This window comes from Chionomys nivalis, chromosome 5 (assembly GCF_950005125.1).
Source record: "Chionomys nivalis chromosome 5, mChiNiv1.1, whole genome shotgun sequence".
NCBI classification, from domain to species: Eukaryota; Metazoa; Chordata; class Mammalia; order Rodentia; family Cricetidae; genus Chionomys; species Chionomys nivalis.
In genome coordinates, this window is record NC_080090.1 from 86,097,202 (window position 1) to 86,119,430 (window position 22,229).

Sequence of the window (22,229 nt, forward strand, 5' to 3'; positions counted from 1 at the left end):
AGGCGAAAACAATCAACTTCCTTTAAAGACAGTTATGCCAAATTTTGATTTGAAAAGAACAGTTGGGGCACTATCAGTGTAAAACTTTCGAAGATTTTCTTCCCTGGGAGAACTGAATTTTTTCAGGTCTCAGGTTGAACCACTGGTATGGGTTATCTAGACAGATACTTAGTGAAATGAGAATTTGACCTATCTTCCATTTTTGCTTTGTTGTTGTTATTGTGTGTGTGTGAACATATTTTTCTTAGCATCTTTTTTACCACATTTTTAATTGACTTCACTTAACTTTTTGTAGGATGAGTGGCAGTGTACAGAGTGCAAGAAATTTAATTCTCCAAGCAAGAGGTATTGTTTTCGTTGCTGGGCCTTAAGAAAGGATTGGTATTCGGATTGTTCTAAATTAACTCATTCTCTCTCCACATCTAATATCACTGCCATTCATGAAAAGAAAGAGAATGAAGGAATCGATGTCCCCGATTGCCGGAGAACTGTTTCTGCTCCAGTTGTCAGGCCTAAAGATGTGTATTTAAAGGAAGAGAATACCAAGTTTAACCCTTGTAACTCAGTGGAGTTTTTGGATTTGGCTCATAGTTCTGAAAGCCAAGAGACCATCTCAAGTGTGAGAGAACAAGCAGATATCCTTTCTGAACAGAAAACAGATACAGAAAGTATGGAAGATTTTAAAAATATCTTGAAGCCATGTAGTTTATGTGAAAAAAGGCCTCGGGATGGGAACATTATTCATGGGAGAACGAGCCATTTGACAACATGTTTCCAATGTGCCAGAAGACTAAAGAAGACTGGAGCTTCATGTCCTTCTTGTAAGAAAGAGATTCAGTTGGTTATTAAAGTTTTTATAGCATAGCTGAGTCAGTTGCAGAGAAATATTAGGATCAGGTCATTTCTCAAAAAACCAGTATTCTTGGAGGCAGGAGCAGAAGATCACCTATTTTGATGCCAGTCTGGACCATATAGTGAGACTTTGTTTTTAAAAGAATCAGTATTGAGCATCTTTCATGAGTGTGACCCATTGTATATGTTTATTTATGGAATTTTAGAAGATCAGTTTGAGGGTTTCATTAACGTTAGATACTTAAATCACTTTGTTCTCCTTCCAAATCTTAAATCTTGAGTGGGAATAATACCAACACAAACATAACAATGCATTCTTTTTTTTTATTCCCTGCCGAGAGTGATGCATTAGTTGGTTTATACTCTACCCTGCTGTTATATAGTGTTCTCGGGACATCGAAATCTAAGGTAGTTATTAGAAAAATACTAGGACCAACACTGAAGAAACAAATCTGATTAGCCACTGTGTAGCCCAGGATGTCCTTCTACTCCTGACCATCTGTGTCTCTCCCACCTGTGTGCTGTGCTTACAGGCTGTCCCATCATGTCAGCTGAATCTCTCAGGTTTACATAAAATAACAGGAGTGAACATCTCTGCACAGCCTTCTCAAAGAGAAGGTATAGGCTTTGTAGCCAACACTTGGCAGTTGTCTCCTGGAAGCTGGTTAGGTGTTTTTGTACTTGGCCTCTAGAATTGTTCACACTCCGAGGCAATGGCCAGTGATAGGGTTGAACAAGTGGAGAGAAGAGGGAGTGTTGGATTTGTGAAAATGGAGGGAAACAAATTGATCTTCAATTTTGCTTAGTCATTTTAGACCACATCAATTTAGTATACAAACCGAAGATCTTCACATTGAAGCCCTTATACCTATCTGTGTCTGCCGAACCCATGGGATAGATCTTGGTGTTTCTCCAGGAATATGAATACCTCATTTTAAAGACCAAGTCTGTAGAACTATTGAACTTGGGGGACATCTAGCTGTCCCAGCCTTTCCAATGGCTCCTGCTCTTATAAATGGGGAGATATATGATACCTAATCCCATGATGTACCTATTGGACCAAGACCATTGGGGCTTCTATAATTACTACTAAGGGGAGGTGTGTTAGCATGTGTTTTTGCGTTGACTCTGTGTTCCCTGTCTGCCCCACTGCCCTCCCACTAGACCTGACTGCACCAAATGCCTATTGGGTTAATTGTCATAGTTACTCCTTTTTTCTTTCTTTTTTCCCCCAATTTTTTCCATAGTTACTCTTCAGTTGTGACAAAACACCAAGGCATAAAAGCATTTAATTGGACTTGCCTTTCGAGAAGGTTAGAATCCATGATGGCAGAAAACTGATCGTTCACATCTTGATCTGCAAGTAGGAAGCAGAGAAAGAACCTTGTGAAATCCTAAAACTTGACCCCCACTGCCTCCAAGGCAGCACCTTGTAATCCTTCCCAAACAGTTCCAACAACTGGGGGCCAAGTATTCAAACATGAACCTGTGGTGGCCATTCTCATGTAAACCTCCACATTCTACTCCCTAGCCCCCTTAGGCTTTTGACCATATGGTAGTGCAAAATGCATTTGTCCAACCTCAGAAATTCTGTGTTTTAGTTTTGACATAATTTAAAAGTCAAGTCCGTCTTCTGAAACCAGAATCAAAAGAGCAAATTTTATTCTAATACACAATGGCACAGAATATGCATTATCTAAAAAGTATATTCAAGGAATAGTGAGGAAATGTGGACCACAGCAAGACTGAAACTCAGCAGAGCAATTCCAAATCCTGTCATCATGTCTGGTGCTTAGATAAAGCCTCCTTTCTTGCTTTGCTGACTGCAACATGCTTTCTCTGTTTCCATTCCTGTATGCAGCTCTCCTTGGCATGACTCTGACACCTCTGCATTTACAGTCTCCTCATTGTGTGGCCCCAGTGGCTCTCTTTAACCATGGAGGAAGTTTCCACAACCCCTTGCTCATGTATCCTTTAATACTCCATAGCCAGATTACACTGCCAAGTTCTGCCTGCTTAGGAGAGTCTGGGCCCCTCCCCCCCCAGTCACACTTGCAGCCATTTTGCTTTGTTGTTGCCTTTTTGGAACTAGAAAAAAAAAAGCTTGGGTTTTTTCCTTTCACAAGAGGGATGCTTAGCTGGGTGGGATTTTATCCTGAGGGCATTTCTCCCTCCATTTCAGATCAGGCCTCTCCTTAATCTCAGCCTCTGAGTGCAAGCCTTGGCTCCCAGCATTAACCTCCCTGGTGCTCTTTCCTGCATACTCTGTATATGATAGTCTTTCTGCCTCACATGCTCTTTTCTGTTATTAATAGCTATGCTGCAGAGTCAGCATTCAGCTCTTTGGAAGGCTCCTCTGTCAAATTAGTCTGTTACTTTTCACTTAGGCTTAGGCAGCTTCTTAGGACAAGGGCAGAAGAAGGCAGCCCGCATACTTTGCCAAAACATCCCAAGAATAGTCTTTTTCTCAGTTGCTAATTAAGTGTTATCCTCTGAAACTTCATGATCTAGACTTCCACAGACCACATGGCTCTTAGTCCAGAGTCCCAGTCTTCCACATTTCTCCAACAAGCCATGGCCAGGTCTTTCATAGCAGTGGCCCACTTCTGGTTCTGACTAGTGTCTGGCTACTCTTCAGTGCTGTGGCAAAACACCCCAGCCGGGGCTGGAGAGATGGCTCAGTGGTTAAGAGCATTGCCTGCTCTTCCAAAGGTTCTGAGTTCAATTCCCAGCAACCACATGGTGGCTCACAACCATCTGTAATGAGGTCTGGTGCCCTCTTCTGGCCTGCAGACATACACACAGACAGAATATTGTATACATAATAAATAAATAAATAAATAAATAAATAAATAAATAAGTATTTAAAAAAAAAAAACACCCCAGCCACGGCAGCAGAGAGAAGAAAGCCTTTATTGGGGCTATGGTTTCAGAGGATTAGTTCGTGATGGCACCAACGTTGGAGAGCAGGAGGTAGAGAGAGAACCCTGGGAGTGGCATGGGGCTTTTGAAACCTCAAAGCCTTCACTTGTGACACACCCCTACCAACAAGGCTACATCTCCTAATCCTCCCAAATAATTCTTCCAACTGTGGATCAAATATTCATACATGAACCTATGGGGGCCATTCTCATTCAAACCACCAGTTTTCAAAGGAGTTCTTTCTTAGCTATATCTTGTCATTGCCTCCAGTTGATAATTTCACTAGTTGCGCAAATAAAGTAGAATTTGTCTTTCCTCAGTGGCCAAGCCTTTGCTATTACCTTCTGCAAGTATTAAAAGCCCTGTAGCTCCTATTTGGCGTGATGTGCAGCTTCTTTGAGAAACTATTACAGACATCTTTAGTCACATCTCCATGGTAGTGAGAATAACAAAGTAGTGTAGAGATGATCACAGATGTCATCAATCATAATTCCTGCTTCAGAACAGGCTGTGATGTATCCAATCCTCCTGAGTGGAACTGAGTCTTTTTTTTTTACTTTATTAAAATACTGAGTTTATTTCATATGTATATTTTTGTCTCCCTACCATTTCCACATCTGACCACCACTATTACTATGTCCTATAATATTCCATACATCCTTGAAACCAAGTAAAGGGTGGAGCTCCATCCTTGAAAACTAAACAGGCATTTTAGACAACACATTCTTGGCAAGGAACCTGGACAACATTTATCAAACACAGTAGGGAAAGTTCTCACTTTGCATTATAAAAAGGACAGCCAGATATATCAACTGTTACAGAAATTAAGACGGAATATTTCAAAGTGTTTAAACCATTTTCTTAAAAGAGACTTCCTCCACTGCCGGAGATCTTGAATAGCCTCCTGGTCAGTCATCCGGAAGCAATTCTTCACATAGTTAATGAACTTGGCTTTCCCTTCGGGAGGAGAGCCACTTTTTCTATGTTTGCTTGCATTTTTGCCTTAGTGTCTTCTGCAGAACTAGGTCCTTTTGGTGTTTTAGGGTTTTTTTTTTTCCTGTTTTTTGAAGGACTCTTGACCCTTTGATCTTGGTGTTGATGGTTTTAAGTCTTTTCCATTTTGGTTTGATTTTTGTGCATTTTTGGCTGGGGTATCTCGTACAGATTTCTTCACTGGAACTTATTCAGCTTCCTCATCATCATCTTCTTCATTATCCTCATCAAATTTTACTTTTTTTCTGTGGAACCTTGTTGCCACCTCCAGGAGCAGATCTCTTTCCAGACATACTCAGCAGCTTTCCATCCTCCTCATCTTCATCTGACTGCATCTTCCTCTACAGCTACTAGGTGCTACCCACTAATGTGCACAGGTCCTGAACCACACTTCAACCTTAAGACCACAGGTGGTGTTAGGAACTGAGCCCTTTTCAGTTCCAAGAACTATATTCAAAATAGAATGTATTTTAAGTCATCCTAATGCTCCTCAGCTTTTGGGGCAGGATCTTGCTGTTTAGCTATGACTGGCCTAGGCCTCACCCTGTATCCCAGGCTGGCCTCAACCCTGCAGTGATCTTCCTGCTTTTGCCTCTCGAGTGCTGAGTTTATAGGCATGTCCTGGTTAAGTTTCTTACTTTGGTTGTCATTTAAGTTAGTATTGTGATCATACTATCTTTGACAGAAAGTCAGAGCAGAGCTGACAGGTGATTGGAAAAGGCTCCTCTCTGTTACCTTACATACGGTGTTATTATGCTTATGTATTTACCACTGTGTCAGACTAGAAGTTCAGGCCAAGCCTTTACACTGGTGTCACTGCCTCCCTGGCCCATCTATGTCAGATTTCCCAGTGAGGGCTGGAACTGGTAGATCAGAGTAGCCAGGCCAGCCTTCTAACTGCCACAGAATTGTGTAATAGCACGTTTTACTGCCAAGCATTTGTGATTGTGTGATAATATGTTTATTATTTGTGTATATTTAGATGTATGTGATACTTTGCATGGTTTGAAAGAATTTATTCTGAAAGCCAGGATCACGTGTGTCAGTTCAATGCAATGGTTCCCTTGAAAAGTCTTGATTGAGGAATTGGTGAATGTTTCCAGTTCCTTAATGTTACCTGGTTGGTTCTTTTTAGAAAGGAAGAACCTTCCAGACTAGCTATTTGTCAGTGTTTTTGTTTTGTTCTGTTCCCATGATGTTCTGTGAACTCCGAAAGTACGTGGCTTTAGATACTGTGACTGTTATTTTTCCTTTTAACCTAAATTGTTGCTTCAGCCTAAAGAAGACTATTTCCTGATGCCTCCAACCAACCTTTCATGTATGTTCACACTATCTAGATTAATGCTACCTTTGCTCAAAAATTTTAGATAATTAGCTGTTTAGTCTCTTCACTTCGATGATAAACCCAGAAGCTGTCCTCTGTGCCAAAAGTAAAGTGTGCAATGTTTACAGATGGGTGGAATTTTGCACTGCCATAGGGAATGGTGAGGTTATATCGCCAGATTCCTGAGATTTATGAGTAGATAGTTGCCGTTTATGCTTATGAGAGGAGCTGTTGAGCCTTCTGAGTCTAACTTGGAAATGAGTATCTGAGACCAGTGGTTGAAGTGACTCACTCCCTAGACCTAGCTTGGGTGCAGTTTCCAGTTTGTTTGGAGGTGTTTTTTCTATTGACAGCTCTTTGTTGTCTGCAGTTACTATGTGCTTCCTTTAGAGGAGCTGCCAGCCCTTCCCTCCTGGGGGAGAATGTTGTGTAGGCATAGATCTTTTGATGTAATAAATGTGCAATCCCAAGTAATGCCATTATTGGTGAATGTGGCATTAGTAAAGAAACTCTTACTATAAATTATTCTTCCCTCAATAGCCCCCCTCCTTTTTTTTTTTTTTTTAAATTAAAGAGACAGGGTCTCCATGTATAGTCCTTGGTTGACCTAGAACCTTTGTAGACTAGGGTGTCCTCAGACTCACACAGATCTGCCTGTTTCTGCCTTCTGAGTGCTAGGCCTAAAGGCATCTGTCACCACATCCATCCTTAGTAGTAGCCTTTTGAATGGCTAATGTTACAGAAACTGATTTCATATCCACGGTGCTGCTTTCCCTGTTTATTTGAGTTTGCATAGGAGCCTCTAGTCCCTTCTAGCAGCACAGCACAGCCAGTAGCACTCCCCGTTTCTTAAGGTGGAGGAATCAGAGATAAGCTATAAGGGCAAGTAGTGCTCCCAGGACAATTCCTTCAGTGGTGTTAAGAGTTTGGCAAATGCTTTACTAAAGATCAGCATTGTGTTGAGACACCTGAGAGCCAATCAGAGCATTTTATTTGTTATCCAAAAGTGTTTTGTATTTTAAACAGCAAGTACTTGGATGTTTGTAGGCATTTCCCCTTCCTCCTTCCCTCTCTCCTTTATTGTTGCTTTTATGCTATCCTGGTTTGAAGTTAACTGGGTTTGGACCTTACTTCTATGCCAAAGGCCATCTTTCCCTCTGGGTGGTTAGAGCTGCTTTGTACTTATACGGTCCTTCTTCAGCCAGTCTTAAGCAATGTTGTGTTTCTGTTTGCAGAGGACCGTGAGCTTAGGGGGGAGGGAAATTGAGGTCAGCTGGATGGCTTCTTTTGTGTGTGCGATGGGTTGGTAATTAGTTCACAGCTGATTTGTCTGAGCACTGAAGAATTTGAGGTCAGTTTTCCAACCCTCTGCACGCCCATTTGTTTTCTCCATCGTTCACTCCCTTTCAGTAAGGACGCACACCACCCCTCTAACACAGTAATAGGAAATACAATGTACTTGGCATAGTAGAAGTTTCAGTGTCTGAACAATACTGTCTGTAGCTTGCTATGAATTGTTTCCTCTTGATTAAAGAAAGGTTACCCCAGCAGCTTGTAGCCTAGTCTGAAAGCTGTAAGCTGCAGTTTTTCTCACTTGTAACACCAACATACACACCACCCCTTTCTACCTCAGGTTGTTGTGGAGACTATTGGGGAGACTCTTAAAAACTTACTGCCTTGAAGAAGGTGTGAGAAGCTAATAGTCTTAGCCGACTGCACTCTGGGGCTTGTATTAAGAAGCCCTTGAGTTCTGGAAGCTGTTCTCCTTGCTGCCTGTAAGTCCTCTGCTCACATGCTATCTTTTATCCTCCAGACGCCTTGAGAAGTGCGTGTAAATATGGACAGTACATCCTTTTCTCATGGAACATCCTTGCTGAGGCCTTGCTGTGTAGGAATTCTTTTTATGTGCACTTGAGTAGGTGGCATAAGATGCTCTGCTGGTGTGCAGAAACAGACAGTTCTTGGCATACCGGTCGGGGAGTCGCCAGTACAGTAGTAGCAAATGAGGGGCAATAGACTGAGAAAAATGGCAGCTTACTAGTGAGGCCGGAGGGAAGTGTTTCCATGTGTCTTTGTGTAATTTCCTACAGTGCCACTGAGTTAATAGCCCTGTACCTGGGTGTTTGCACTATGTAATGCTTCTATGGCCTTTTTATTGTGTTTTTGTGTGATTAAGCAATTTTCATTTCACTGTGTATTGTCATTATTGGAAATAAAGTAATTTTGTTTATGTACAGCTAGCCCATTTTCTGTTCTCTTTGGCATGATTTGGAGAAGTGATTAGACTTAAAGTCAGTAGCAACTTCCCCCCAAGTTGCCTATTAGAGTAATTGTATTCATTTCTTCTTCCCACTTATGAAACTCAAAGTTTGCAGATATAATATTAAAAATGGAGCTTAATGTGTCTAATCATTATGTCCCTAGCATCTGCTAAAGTGTCCAGCAGCAGTTCTTGAACGACCCGCCCAGCAGGTCCAGTTATTCAGGGTCCTGAAGAGGCACTACCTGAAAGAATCATGGGGGGGGGGGGGGGGCGGAGAAGAAGGAGACCAAGCAAAGTTCTGTTGTCAAGGTCTCACTTTATTAGGGTAATGATTGCGGCTTATATAGCCCTTGAATTTGAGGAATTTGGCTTGGGGTGGGGGGTAAGAAGGAACCTTGCCGGGGCAGCAAAGGTCACCAGTTAGCACACCTAGTGTTCTCTGTGCAAGCGGAAACGCTCCTTTTGTGATTCCAACAACAAACAATTCTCTAGATAGTTGGAATGTGGGGCGGGTTCCGCTAATAAATAATTCTCTAAATAGTTGGGGTGTGGGGCTCTCTGCAAACATCCTTAGGACAATGGTCCCTGACATCCCCCTTTCCTTTTATTATGGCGGGCAGCTTATCAAGTGGAGGGCACCAAGTCAAGAGTCTAACCGCATTGTCAGACCTAGAGGAGAAGGGACTGGGACAAGGAGGGACCCTCCTCTCGAGTGGTGGAGCATTTTTTCTCTCCTGGGAACAGAGGGGTGCCTTATGCGTAGCATTAGTTATTTTTTATTTATATTTTTGATTTTGGCCCTTAACGATGGCCTGTGAGGAGGGCCCCTGTCTTAGGTCGAGTGGGGACCAGGTCTCTCCCCTACCCGTCCCACGGTTCCCAGGGCCCCGTCTTAGGTTGGGGGAGCTCCTCAAATAAAAGGTGTCTCGTATAGGTCGAGTGAAGATATAATTTGGGCACCAATGACTTGATCTCCGGACATAAGAACGGGCACCTTCCAAACCCAGTATTCACCTTTTAGTCTGGCCTATGGTATATACTCCTTCCTAAGTGCCTACTCCAACATAAGATTACGAGTGCTGCCTGCCAAAAATTAGGGCAGTGTAAAGGGATCAAAATCTAAAATTCTTAACATATGCATTAAACCCAAACACTTTACAGCATGTGTCAAACCTTTTCCAACATCTATAAGCAGTTACAAATATTAGGTCAATTCCAGTAAAAGTACAATGACATACATTGTTGTTATCAAACCCCAAATCCAGTCTCTGAGCAACAGTCAAACCCCAGTCTGCCCCCTTCCTAAGTGAAGAGGGGTTAGTATTTTAATCAAAATGAATTCTGTTTCCCAAAGATTAAAACAGATGTTTCGTCTGCATCGTAGCTCCAAAGCAAACAGAATTCAAACTGCAGAAAATTGTAGTCGCCATGGTTAGGTCATCTCAGCAGGGCATCTGTGTCTGCGTCCCAGGTTTGGAAGCAGCTCAGCATTTGTGCTTCAGGGAAGGTGGGATTCCTGGGTGAGGTGCATTAGATTTAGCTACCCGAAGCACATCTTGGCAATTATCTCAGCTGTATCTCTTTGTTTGGACTCTCTGGAGGCAGAATGACACCCTGTAGAGCGGTCCTGCTATCAGGCACTCCTCTCCATGAGGGCAGGGAAGACTGGATCAAGGATTCCTCTCCAATTGTTTTTGGAACTTTATGGGGTGTTTGTAGCTATGACATCATCAGGTCCAACTTTTATTTTCTTTCTGTGAAAAAAAGCACAAACATATCCTCGACCCCAAATATATATAGGTCAGGTTTTTTCATAATGCATTGCAAGGACTTTTTTACCTTGCCTTAGTAAAGGTCACCTTGGTGTCATCATGTCAGATCTGTTTGCATCAGGATCTGTTTGCAACTTTTATAAGTTGCTTTCAAGGAGCCTTGGTATGCTCCACAATTTGTTTATTATTAACCATATAGCAGTTCTTCTATTGGAAGAGCCATTTGTAAAATTTAGTATAAAATCCTTTAAGGGAGTTTTAGCTATAACATTAGCAAAATACAAAATACAGTTGTGTGAATTGTAGCAATGATCATCTGGGAAAAGATTGTTCTGGCCTTTGAATTGAGCAAACACAATTGTCCAGGAATCAATCTTAAAATTATCAATGAATCTATTGTTTAACATAAGAAACATTGATTATAGTCAATATTTTGTTAAACCATCTCCCAGATTTTATCCTGCCCTTTTGTACCAGACAGGCTACTGCTCTAAATTAAGAGTTTAATATCTTAACTGGCAAAACTGGGAAGGTTTAGCCATAAACAGCATTTTGCTTTTTCATAAAACTGTTGTAGAATAAGTTTTACACTTAATACACACACTTGCCATAGCTGAATCATAATTAATATACTGTACTTGTTGATTATTGTATACTTTACCTGTTGATCTATACTTTACCTGCTTGAGGCTTGAGTACCTGTCTGGCAGCTCTTATAAGCTCTCTATTGGAAACTGGCTCATTGTTTTTTGTAAGAATTTTACCTGTTGGCTCAAGGTCTCCCATAAGAATATTTTAACTAGGGCTTTAACCATTGAATATCTAATTAAAAGTTTATAAGCTATCCTCTTTTTAAGTTGCAAGTCTGCCTTGCAGATAGGAAAATGGAAAAAGGAAGCATTTTAACTAATGATTTGGGCCTCATTAGACATCAACATGTAGAAGAATAAAAATAGATCCACATCCATCTCCATGTACAAAACTTAAGTTTAAGTGAGTCAAAGGCCTCAGCATATAAAAATTACATTGAACCTCACAGAGAAAAAATTAGAAGTACACTTTGCCACATCTTAAACATAGCCTTGGGGCTGGAGAGATGGCTCAGCGGTTAAGAGCACTGGCTGCTCTTCCAAGGACCTGGGTTCAAGTCCCAGCACCCACATGGCAGCTCACAACTGTCTGAAAATGCAGTTCCACAAGATCTGACATCTTCACACCAATGCACATAAAACAAAAAGTTAAAAAAAAAAAACCCATAGCCTCGGTGGCACAAACATTGGGAGAAACAATTAGATCTCCTGAATTGAGAAGCTTTTGTATAACAAGACTATAGAGTGGGAAAAGATCTTTACTTATCATAAACCCACTCCAAAAATATATGAAGAACTCAGGAAATTAGTTATCAAAAAATTAATCCAATAAAAATATTTGTTGCAGACATAAACTGAAAATTTTCAACAGACGAACTTAAAAATGACTGAGAGACACTTAAAAATGCTCAAACATAACATCCTTTAGCCATCAGAGAAATGCAAATCAATGGGTTCCCTTTTTGTCTTAGTGACAGTGTCCTTTGCTTTACAGAAGCTTCTCAGTCTCAGGAGGTCCCATTTATTCAATGATGCCCTTAGTGTCTGTGCTGCTGGGGTTATACGTAGGAAGTGGTCTCCTGAGACTGAGAAGCTTCTGTAAAGCAAAGGACACTGTCACTAAGACAAAAAGGCAACCCACTGACTGGGAGAAGATCTTCACCAACCCCGCAACCGACAAAGGTCTGATCTCCAAAATATATAAAGAACTCAAGAAACTAGACCGTAAAAGGCTAATCAACCCAATTATAAAATGGGGCACTGAGCTGAACAGAAAATTCTCAACAGAAGAAGTTCAAATGGCCAAAAGACACTTAAGATCATGCTCAACTTCCCTAGCGATCAGGGAAATGCAAATCAAGACAACTTTAAGATACCATCTTACACCTGTCAGAATGGCTAAAATAAAAAACACCAATGATAGCCTTTGCTGGAGAAGTTGTGGAGAAAGGGGTACACTCATCCATTGCTGGTGGGAATGCAAACTTGTGCAACCACTTTGGAAAGCAATATGGCGGTTTCTCAGGAAATTTGGGATCAACCTACCCCTGGACCCAGCAATACCACTCTTGGGAATATACCCAAGAGATGCCCTATCATACAACAAAAGTATATGCTCAACTATGTTCATAGCAGCATTGTTTGTAATAGCCAGAACCTGGAAACAACCTAGATACCCTTCAATGGAAGAATGGATGAAGAAAGTATGGAATATATACATATTAGAGTGTCGCGTCCACCCTCGTCCAGCAAGGAGGACGCGCAACACCGGAGCTCTTCTCACTGCAGTTTTATTCAGGACCTTTTGACAATTGTAAAATCTCTCTCCTCTCTCTCTGGGCAAACCTCTCCCAGCCCTTAAGTAGGCATGGGCAACCAACCCCGGATTGCCAGGTGGGCACTGCCCATAGGTCCATGCATATGCAAGCAGCTGACAATCATTGCGTGATAATAGCATAAGTCAGGCTTTAGCCATAGGAGTTGATTATCACAGAGAGCACTCGCTTTCGGGATTGCGGAGGGCGGGAGCCAGCACCACCATGTGCGACTCCACGCAGCTCTCTACATTGCCATCAGGTGTGGCTTCACGCAGCTCGCTACAGTTCCCCCTTTTTGTTTTGTAAAGCTACAGGCAAGAGTAGAGGTCTGATCTCTGTTAAAAATGGAACATGTGCTAGTGTCTGTCCAGGTGTCATCCACCCAGAGAACACTAGACCTGTCCGGTGTCTTTTTACAGAGGTGGGAGTTAGACACCAACCCACATGCAATCAGACTTGCTCTTCTTGAGGTTGATGTATGCTTACCTCAAGTGCAGTGCGCAAGCCTCGCATCCTGTGCTCGCTTCTATCTTAAGATAGCCAAACTTGGGGAGACTGTCCTGCTTCAATGGCCGTGAAGGCCTGAATGATCATAACTGCATTGCAATGCTGTGAAACCCTTATGTGACAGACGCACCACAGGCATACCAGGGAGGCAAGCACCATTAAGCCTGTTAGGGCTCCTACTCCCGCCCACTCCTTCAGATGATCCATGGAGTGATCCAGGAGGATAGTCCTTCTGCCAGGCTGGTATCCATGCGTGTGGAATCTGCAGTCGCAATCGTCATCCGCAGCTTTTCCAGTTGTTTTTGAATTCACCAGTCCAATTACCTAAAAGATATCTAGACAATTCTTTAGACAAATTAGCTGCATGGGTTAATCTTTCATACTGAATGCTGGTCACACACAGCCCTGGATGGATAGAAATGTCTGACAGACTAGGGTATGGACTTGCCTCTCTTAACATACCCCAGCTGCCATACCCCCGTGGCACATTCATTGTCAGCTGAGTGCATGGAAGACACCTTCTCCCTCGTGCACCTCTTTGGCTTCCCTAGCAGCCCAGCTGATCCTGCTTCTGCTAAATGACCATATGCTGCATTCTCATGGGTTGTCTGATCTTACACAGGATTTAAAGATGAATGCCCATGACAACAGGTGTTGAGATTGCCAGCAGTAGGGTTCCCAATCACTAGACCCGACCTCCCATTTGGGCTATGGTATTCTACCAACCCTTTGGCTAAAACAGTACCCACAGGTACCTGCTCTTACAATAGGGCAGTCTCTTGATTTAAATTCGCTCTGTCGCAGACTCTTCAGCAGCATGCAGAGTTTAAAACTACCATTGCCTTTTCCTTGCCCTGTAGCTACGCTGCGTTCTCGGGCAGCCCTGTGGGGTCTGTGCTCCAGCTTGTCTCAGCTCCAGCACTTGTTGTTGCTTTGCTGATACTCTTAGCACTGCTGTGGCATCCGCCAGGCTAGGCACCGACCGCTGAGGCAATGTGCCTTCCACCACAGCCACCTAGCAAAGCTCTGCTCCAGCTGCCTTTCTGCCCCAGCTGCATTCGTTCTGGGTCCAGACTGGTGCATGGAGTGGAGCAGAACTCAGGAAAGCAGGCTTGCTGCTCTGCAACCATTGAAGGGTCCCCACTTACACGTTTTAGGGAATTTGGGCGTTGTCAATCTGTCTGGCTACTTCCTGCTGAGCGGGGACGTTGCATTTTTACTGCCATTTTCAGCCTCGTTTGGACGCAGGTCGTGGCAGCGACTGGAGAGAGGAGGGGACTCTACCTCCCCACCGAGCTGGAAGGTGGAGGTGTGGCAGCGCAGAACAGCCCTGGTTGTGCTGCACTTCTATGCCCTGAGGCACACGCTGGGAGTGGCCTAGCATTCTGGCCTTGTGGGTCCTCAAGGCAGGTCCTGGGTGTTTGCAGGTTTGCAGACTCTCAGCCCTGCTTGGCCTTGGAGCCGCAGCTGCTCACTCTCCACTGCAAACTCAGGAGGTCTCGGTAATTCAAACCACATGAATCTAACTCCCTTCCTTAGCGTACCTTGTTCTGCAGCAAAATTCAGATCTCTACCAAGCTTGTCCCAGGATGACACATTAAGATTGCCAGAGACGGCAAACCAAGGAGCAATTGTGTCACATTCAGTCAAAAATCTTTCCAATGCGCTCCGTAACAGCTCGTTAAGAGTCAGAAAAATCAGGTGTGATGTTGAAGCCCCCATTCTAAAATCCCATTCTTTTATTTTTACTTTAAACCGTCCACTTTGGTCGTGGCTCTCATTACCCCCACTCTCCCTTCTACCGGCGAGTGGAAAACCCGCTTTTTTCGCGGATCCCCAGTCTTTACCTGAGGATTATCCGGTGCACCCCCTGACTGCAGCAAGTTCTGGGCTCCACGGAGAGAGGTTTGGAGGTTCCCCGTATGCGGCACCACTTGTCTTGTCCCCGTACGGGCCACCAACTGTCGCGTCCACCCTCGTCCAGCAAGGAGGACGCGCAACACCGGAGCTCTTCTCACTGCAGTTTTATTCAGGACCTTTTGACAATTGTAAAATCTCTCTCCTCTCTCTCTGGGCAAACCTCTCCCAGCCCTTAAGTAGGCATGGGCAACCAACCCCGGATTGCCAGGTGGGCACTGCCCATAGGTCCATGCATATGCAAGCAGCTGACAATCATTGCGTGATAATAGCATAAGTCAGGCTTTAGCCATAGGAGTTGATTATCACAGAGAGCACTCGCTTTCGGGATTGCGGAGGGCGGGAGCCAGCACCACCATGTGCGACTCCACGCAGCTCTCTACATTGCCATCAGGTGTGGCTTCACGCAGCTCGCTACATTAGAGTACTACTCAGCAGTAAAAAACAGTGACTTCTTGAATTTTGCATACAAATGGACGGAAATAGAAAACACTATCCTGAGTGAGGTAAGCCAGACCCAAAAAGAGGAACATGGCATGTACTCACTCCTATTTGGTTTCTAGCCATAAATAAAGGACATTGAGCCTTTAATTCGTGATCCTAGAGAACCTAAATAAGAAGGTGAACCCAAAGAAAAACATATAAGCATCCTCCTGAATATTAACCTTCATCAGGCAATGAAAGGAGACAGAGACAGAGACCCACATTGGAGCACCGAACTGAAATCTCAAGGTCCAAATAAGGAGCAGAAGGAGAGAGAGCACGAGCAAGGAACTCAGGACCGCGAGGGGTGCACCCACACATTGAGACAATGGGAATGTTCTATCGGGAACTCACCAAGGCCAGCTGGCCTGGGTCTGAAAAAGCATGGGATAAAACCGGACTCGCAGAACATAGCGGGCAGTGAGGACTACTGAGAACTTAAGAACAATGGCAATGGGTTTTTGATCCTACTGCACGTACTGGCTTTGTGGGAGCCTAGGCAGTTTGGATGCTCACCTTACTAGACCTGGATGGAGGTGGGTGGTCCTTGGTCTTCGCACAGGTCCTTGGTCCTGATTGCTCTTTGGGCTGACGAGGGAGGGGGACTTGATCGGGGGAGGGGGGAAGCAGAAATCTTTAATAAATAAATAAATAAAATAAAATAAAGAAATGCAAATCAAAACTCTTGAGATTTCATCTTATCCTTGTAAAAATGGCTAAGATTAAAAATTACTAACAATTTATGCTTAAGAAAATGTGGGTAAAGAAAAAATTCCATTGCTGGAAGTGCAAACTGGCACAGCCACTTTTGGATCATAGTATGGTTATTTTTTAAAATTAGGCAAATATCTACCTTAAAACTCAGCAATACCCCTTTTGGGCCTAAATACAAAATTGTTCAACCATACTATAAGGACATGTGCACAGCTGTGCTTACAGCAGAATTACTTTATCATAGCCAGAATCTGAAAACAACCCAAAATGTACCTCTTATACACCTAGGATAAATGAGACATCATCCTTTTAAATAGCCATAAATATAAAATATCTTGGAGTAACTCTAAGCAAGCAGGACAGAAATTTGGGTTCTGTTATCTCTGCTTGTGAAGGGGGAAATGTTTTTTATTTTATTTTTAACCATTACTATCTGTCAGAATAGAACTCTAGCCCTTGATAAATTTAATTAAGAGGTCTTAGCAGTCCACCCTGAAGCAACACCTGGCAGCAGGAAAGGACCATAAACTGAGACAACTCGACTCCCACCCAAGAGCGGGCCACACAAATGGAAAAACTTGTACGATAAGAACTTTAACTCTTTTAAGAAAAAAAAAATTAAGACATTAGAAAATAAAAAGATCTCCTATTTTCTTGGGAAAGTGGAAGAAACACAGCAAAAATGACTGTCGCCACCTTGACGGGATACTCTGTCTAGGGTTTGTAACCCGCCTGGCTGGCCAGTTATTCCAGGGTCACGGAGAGGCACCACCTGAAAGACATAGGCTGATTAAGAGGAAGGAGGCCAAGCATATTTGTCGAAGCCTCCGTTTATTAGAGTCATGGTTACAGCTTATATAGCCCCTGGATGAGGAGCTTGGGGGGCTGGGGCACGGGATCTTGCCACGTGGTCCATGCCCGTCATGTAGGCCAAGAGGTTACGATCGGTCAGGTCACGATTCCTTGGTCGGGAAGTCACAAGTTGATACCCCTAGTTCTCTAGATAGTTAGAGTGTGAGGCGGGTTCCGTTAACAGATAGCTCTCTATTAACAGTTAATTTGGGTGTGGGATAGGCTTTGTCAATAAGACTATTCTCAATACAATTGGGAAGTAGAGCTCTCTGCAAAACTCCTCACGGCGGTGATTCCTGTAAATTTTGGGGGGACACAGCTCCTGACAAATGACAATCTCATTTAAAGCAATCTACAGATTCAGTGTAAATGTCCATTAAAATTAGAGCAACATTCCTCACAGAACTCACCTACAGATTTAATGTAAATGTTTATTAAAGTTATAGCAAAACTTCTCACAGAACTCGAAAGAACAATCCTCAACTTTATAAGAAAGAAATAAAAACTCAGGATAGCCTAAACAATTTTAAAATCTTCTGAATATATTACAATCTTTGATTTTAAAACTTTCCTACAGAACCACAGTATTGAAATTAACCTTCCTTGGAAATAAATTTATATGCCTACAAACTAAAGATTTTTGACCAAGAAGCAAAATTATAAAATGGAAAAGAAGCATATTTAACCTCCTTTTACTGTCCTGAAGCTGTAGTTTTCTGAGTCTAGTTCCCTTTATAGCAAACCTGCCTGGCAACTTCTGCTCTGTATGGCAGAAGGTTAAGACATAGGCTCTCTAGCCCTGGCAGCCAGCCTGCTTGGCAGGTGTAGCTGTGTGGATTGTACCCTTACTTCTCATGTCTTGAGGGACTCCCTTTTGAGTCCGCAAGCAAACACATCCTGTTTACCAAATGCCTGCCCCATGTCTGGGGGTGAATTTCTGACCCTGTCAATACCAACCAGGAGTATTTTTCATCAATAAAACAGAAGAATTCAGCTAAATCTCTCTTTTTGACTCTTACTCCTCTCTCCCTGAGTGACTCTTTAAATTCTTGTATGAATTTCTCTTCCTTTGAAAGTGACTGTCCCCATGTCTATTGGATGATAATGAACCTGCGCCTTACCTCCTCCTGCAGATCTGTCCGAGTCTTACAGCCGGCCGAACCTTTTCTTCCTTATCCCGGGATTGCGCCTTCATCGTCCGGTAGTTGGCCGTGCTTCAGGTCCCTGTTCAGTTGCCACTTGACCCGTCCAGCAGGTCCAGTTATTCAGGGTCCTGAAGAGGCACTACCTGAAAGAATCATGGGTGGGGGAGAAGAAGGAGACCAAGCAAAGTTCTGTTGTCAAGGTCTCACTTTATTAGGGTAATGGTCGCGGCTTATATAGCCCTTGAATGAGGAATTTGGCTTGGGATGGGGGCAGGGGCAAGAAGGAACCTTTCCGGGGCAGCAAAGGTCACCAGTCAGCACACCTAGTGTTCTCTGTGCAAGCGGAATCGTTCCTTTTGTGATTCCATCAACAAACAATTCTCCAGATAGTTGGAATGTGGGGCGGGTTCCGTTAACAAATAATTCTCTAAATAGTTGGGGTGTGGGGCTCTCTGCAAACACCCTTAGGACAATGGTCCCTGGTATCATCTTTAGGACAATGGTCCTTGACACTTGAACTTCTGGAGATTAGAGTCCTTGGAAAACTAATGAAAACTTATGGAAGCTTTTTATAGTGTTTTTGTTTTGTTTTTTGAGACAGTGTTTCATTATGTAGCCCTAGCTGGTCTGGAACTTGCTATGTATCTGGCCTTGAGCTCACAGAGATCTGCCTGCCTCTGCTTCTCAAGTGCCGGGATGAAAGGTATGTGCCATCCTGTCCGGTGTAAATATTTTATATTGAATCGCAGGGCTGCTTTAAAGCCATCGGTCCTCAGCTTCTGTTCTTTGGTGGGATAGCTTGATATCGCATATGCTGTTTACCTCTAAAATGGGTTCTCAGCCTTTGGTGAGGTTGGACTGCCTTGTAATTGGCACAGATTGTGCATGGCACAACTGTGGGCAGTGTTCACAGAGCAGATAAATAATACTGTCTCAGTGTGTGCAGCCTCCACTTGTGTGAGACCCTGGGGGTGGAGCAGTGCACGACTAGAAACAGCAGCGATGGAGGACTAGAAGAAGCCAGAGGAGCAACGGAGACAACTCCATCTTACAACCTTCCACATGTTGTGACTTCTTTAAGGTTTGGTGTTTTGTTACTGTTTTGGGGTGGAAAATCTGCTTATGTAACCCAGGCTAGCCTTGAACTTGTGATCCTGCTGCCTCGGCTTCAAGTCCTGGGATTGTAGGTAGGCACTGCCATTTCTGTCACTTTGTAACATAATCCCAACTTTCAAGCCCTGCTCTATTTGAGCTGATGGTGCTGAAGATTGAAGATTCATGTTCTCGATGCTGGAGGGAAGGTAAGCTAAGCCTAGTGCTGGGCTTACAAAACTTGGTAGATTCTAAATTAGTGTTTTCTCCCCATCTGTTCTCCTAGATTTGCAAAACACAACCTTTAAACATATAAAAAGAGGGAAATTTAATGGTACTACATACAGTTTGAGAATATGGGGATAGTCTTACTGTGCATGTTCTCAACCTCGAATTCATGGTTGATTATTCCTCTTCAAAGTAAATTTATCCAGTAAATACTAAATGTACTGTGAACACAATGATGACTAAGGAAGCTGCCCTCAAGTTAGTTTACAGGCGAGTGAGTCTGTAAGGTAAATTCCACATGGGCCAAGGAGGCAGCAGTGAAAGAATTGAAGGTGAGAATACTTGTTGGGGAACCTGCATGAGGTGCAGCAAAGGCTCTGGATTGCTGAGGGGGCAGAAGATCTTACGCTGCACTAGAAAGTTTGAATCTTCTATATCCTAAAGACACTGGTGTCTGCGAAAGGGTCTTAGACAGACAGTTTGCACTTACAAGTACATTTTATTGCTCGGTAGGCAAGTGATGTAGAGCAGAAGCAGGGACCATAGGCTGTATAAATCTGGAGCAGGAAATGGTGTCATTCCCAAGACATGGCAGTAGGCCTGGAATGAAGAGCATGCAACAGCAACTTCTCTGTTATCCATGACGTGTTAAAGGTGTAAAGACGTTAGATATGTGTTTAAGGCACAAGAATTCCTGTCAGTGATTTAAAAACTGGTTGGGTTTGGGAAAAGGTGTGGAAAACACAGCTAACTTAGGAATGGGTGTAGAGTGAGCAAAAGGAGAGTCAGCTGCTGGGACGATTGGTGCCACTCACGAGAACTAACAGTAAAGCCAGCTGTTGTGACACATGCCTTTAATTAAGCTTAGCTCTTGGGAAGCAGACGCAGGCAGATTTCTGAGTTTGAGGTTAGACTGGAACATCGCTCCAGGCCTGTTGAGGGTTAAATAGTGAAACTCTGTCCTAAGAATAAGTAAATAAACAAAAATAAGTACATGAAGTTGAATAAAGCCCTAGGTTCACCCCTGGTACACACCTTTAATACCAGCACTTGGGAAACAGACTGGAGGATTGCAAGTTGAAGGCCATTGTGGGCTACGTGGGTGTTGGGACTAATGAGTCCTGGCCTTCAGCTGCTCTTCCCTCCTAGAACCTTCTAATTGAAGTTACTAGAAGCTGTGCCTAGCTTAGAGGATCAGAGGATGGGATTTTCACCTGTTGGCCATTGACTGCAGTGTATTTAAGCCTACATGGTGCTAATAAGGAGGGGCTTTGGTATCAGTGTTTGAAAGTCTGTGTCTCTGTCTTTGTGTGTATTCTCAACCTCCAGCCCCTTGCCCGAAGCTCGCAAACTGGGGTCTAGCGCATAGAGCGCAGACCGGGGCATTTGGAGGTCCACACAGGAACTAGGGAACGCTAAGAGGTCACCCTCGGAAGTTGAGGGTGGATTGGGGTATGTGTTAATCCTGACGTCCTTTGCTCAGTTTCGGTTCCAGGCAGGCAGCAAGTGGAAGTCCAACCGAGAAAGAGGGGTAAAGCGGACAGGGTTGTCCCCGGCCGGAGGGGATGTGTCAGGGAATCAAGATGGCACACCTGTAAAACAGGAGGCGGGAGGGTGACTTGATGGCCTCCACAGATAGAACGTATACAGCTCAAAAAGGTAAATGTGGACAGATGTATGATATGTTGATTGTGTTTTGTATTCTGGACTGGAGAAAGACATTTGATTCTAGGAACTGCTAAGAGAGGTATTTTGACTCTAAAGTTGGGTTTAAGAATTTGTTTTGGAAAAAAAGGTTCTGCTTTTGTCTCCAGATGATGAGAACCTGAGGATTTATTCGAGATTCATGTGGTTTGAATCACCGAGACCTCCTGAAGTGTTGCAGTAAATACTCCTAAGAATGCAGCGTCCCCACTCAGCAGGAAGTAGCCAGACAGATTGACAACGCCCAGATTCCCTAAAAGATTGTTTAAGTTGGGTCCCTTCAGTGGTTCCAGAGCAGCAAGCATGCTTTTCTGAGTTCCGCTCCACTCCATGCACCAGTTTGGACCCAAAAGGAATGCAGCTGGAGCTCGAAGGCAGAGCTGGAGCAGAGCTTTGCTAGGTGACCGTGGTGGAAGGCACATTGCCTCAGCCCAGTCGGTGCCTAGCCTGGCGGATGCCACAGCAGTTCCAGGAGTATCAGAAGGTCTGTGTCGGTCTGTCTCTGCGTGTGTATTCTCAGCCTCTAGCCCCTTTCCCCATGCTCGCGAACTGGGGTCTAGCGCATAGAGCCACAGTTTCACACCAAGAAAGGGAACGCTGAGAGATCGCCCTTGGAAAGCCCCTCCGAGAGAGGTAGACAGCGTTGTTCCTGGCTGAGGGGGACATATTGAGGAGTAAAGAGGGGAGGTATCTTTTCTTGGTTCAGAAGAGTTGGACCATAGGGAAGAGTTTGATAGTGAGGATTCATCAGAAGAAGAGATCATACATAAGGAATTAAGAAATCTCTTTAGAAAGTTGAGAAAACGTAGAGTAAAAAAAGACTCACATCCAACTCCCTCGGCCCCACTGGCTTATAATGATGAAGGTTGGGGGTCTGAGTTGAGTAGGGGCTTTGGCACTGAACAAAACAAGAGTTTGTTTCCGTCCTGTACGCATGGTTGCACCGGCGATGGAGGTGCCAGACATCAACAACCCAGGGTCTTATCTGGGGGCGATTATCTCCTATGGTGAGGGGAATATCAGGAAAATTGTAAGCAAATGGCCCAGTTAAATG

The 22,229-nt window shown here is 43.7% G+C and overlaps 1 protein-coding gene and 1 pseudogene across 6 annotated transcripts in view; one reads left to right on the plus strand and one right to left on the minus strand.

Annotated features, from left to right (window-relative positions):
- Mdm4 (MDM4 regulator of p53) overlaps positions 1-8,436 on the plus strand; it is a 45,081-nt gene extending 36,645 nt beyond the window's left edge. For 4 of the 6 annotated variants that reach the window (XM_057769194.1, XM_057769195.1, XM_057769199.1 and 1 more), the window contains 2 exons: positions 296-821; positions 2,714-8,436. In XM_057769194.1, the coding sequence (XP_057625177.1) occupies positions 296-821; positions 2,714-3,051 (864 nt within the window). In that variant the 3' untranslated portion in view covers positions 3,052-8,436. Of the gene's footprint in view, positions 1-295 lie in introns of all 6 variants that reach the window. The other 2 variants (XM_057769196.1, XM_057769197.1) reach the window with 1 other exon arrangement.
- On the minus strand, positions 4,583-18,201 carry LOC130874170 (nucleophosmin-like; annotated as a pseudogene).
- Positions 18,202-22,229: the final 4,028 nt, after the last annotated feature.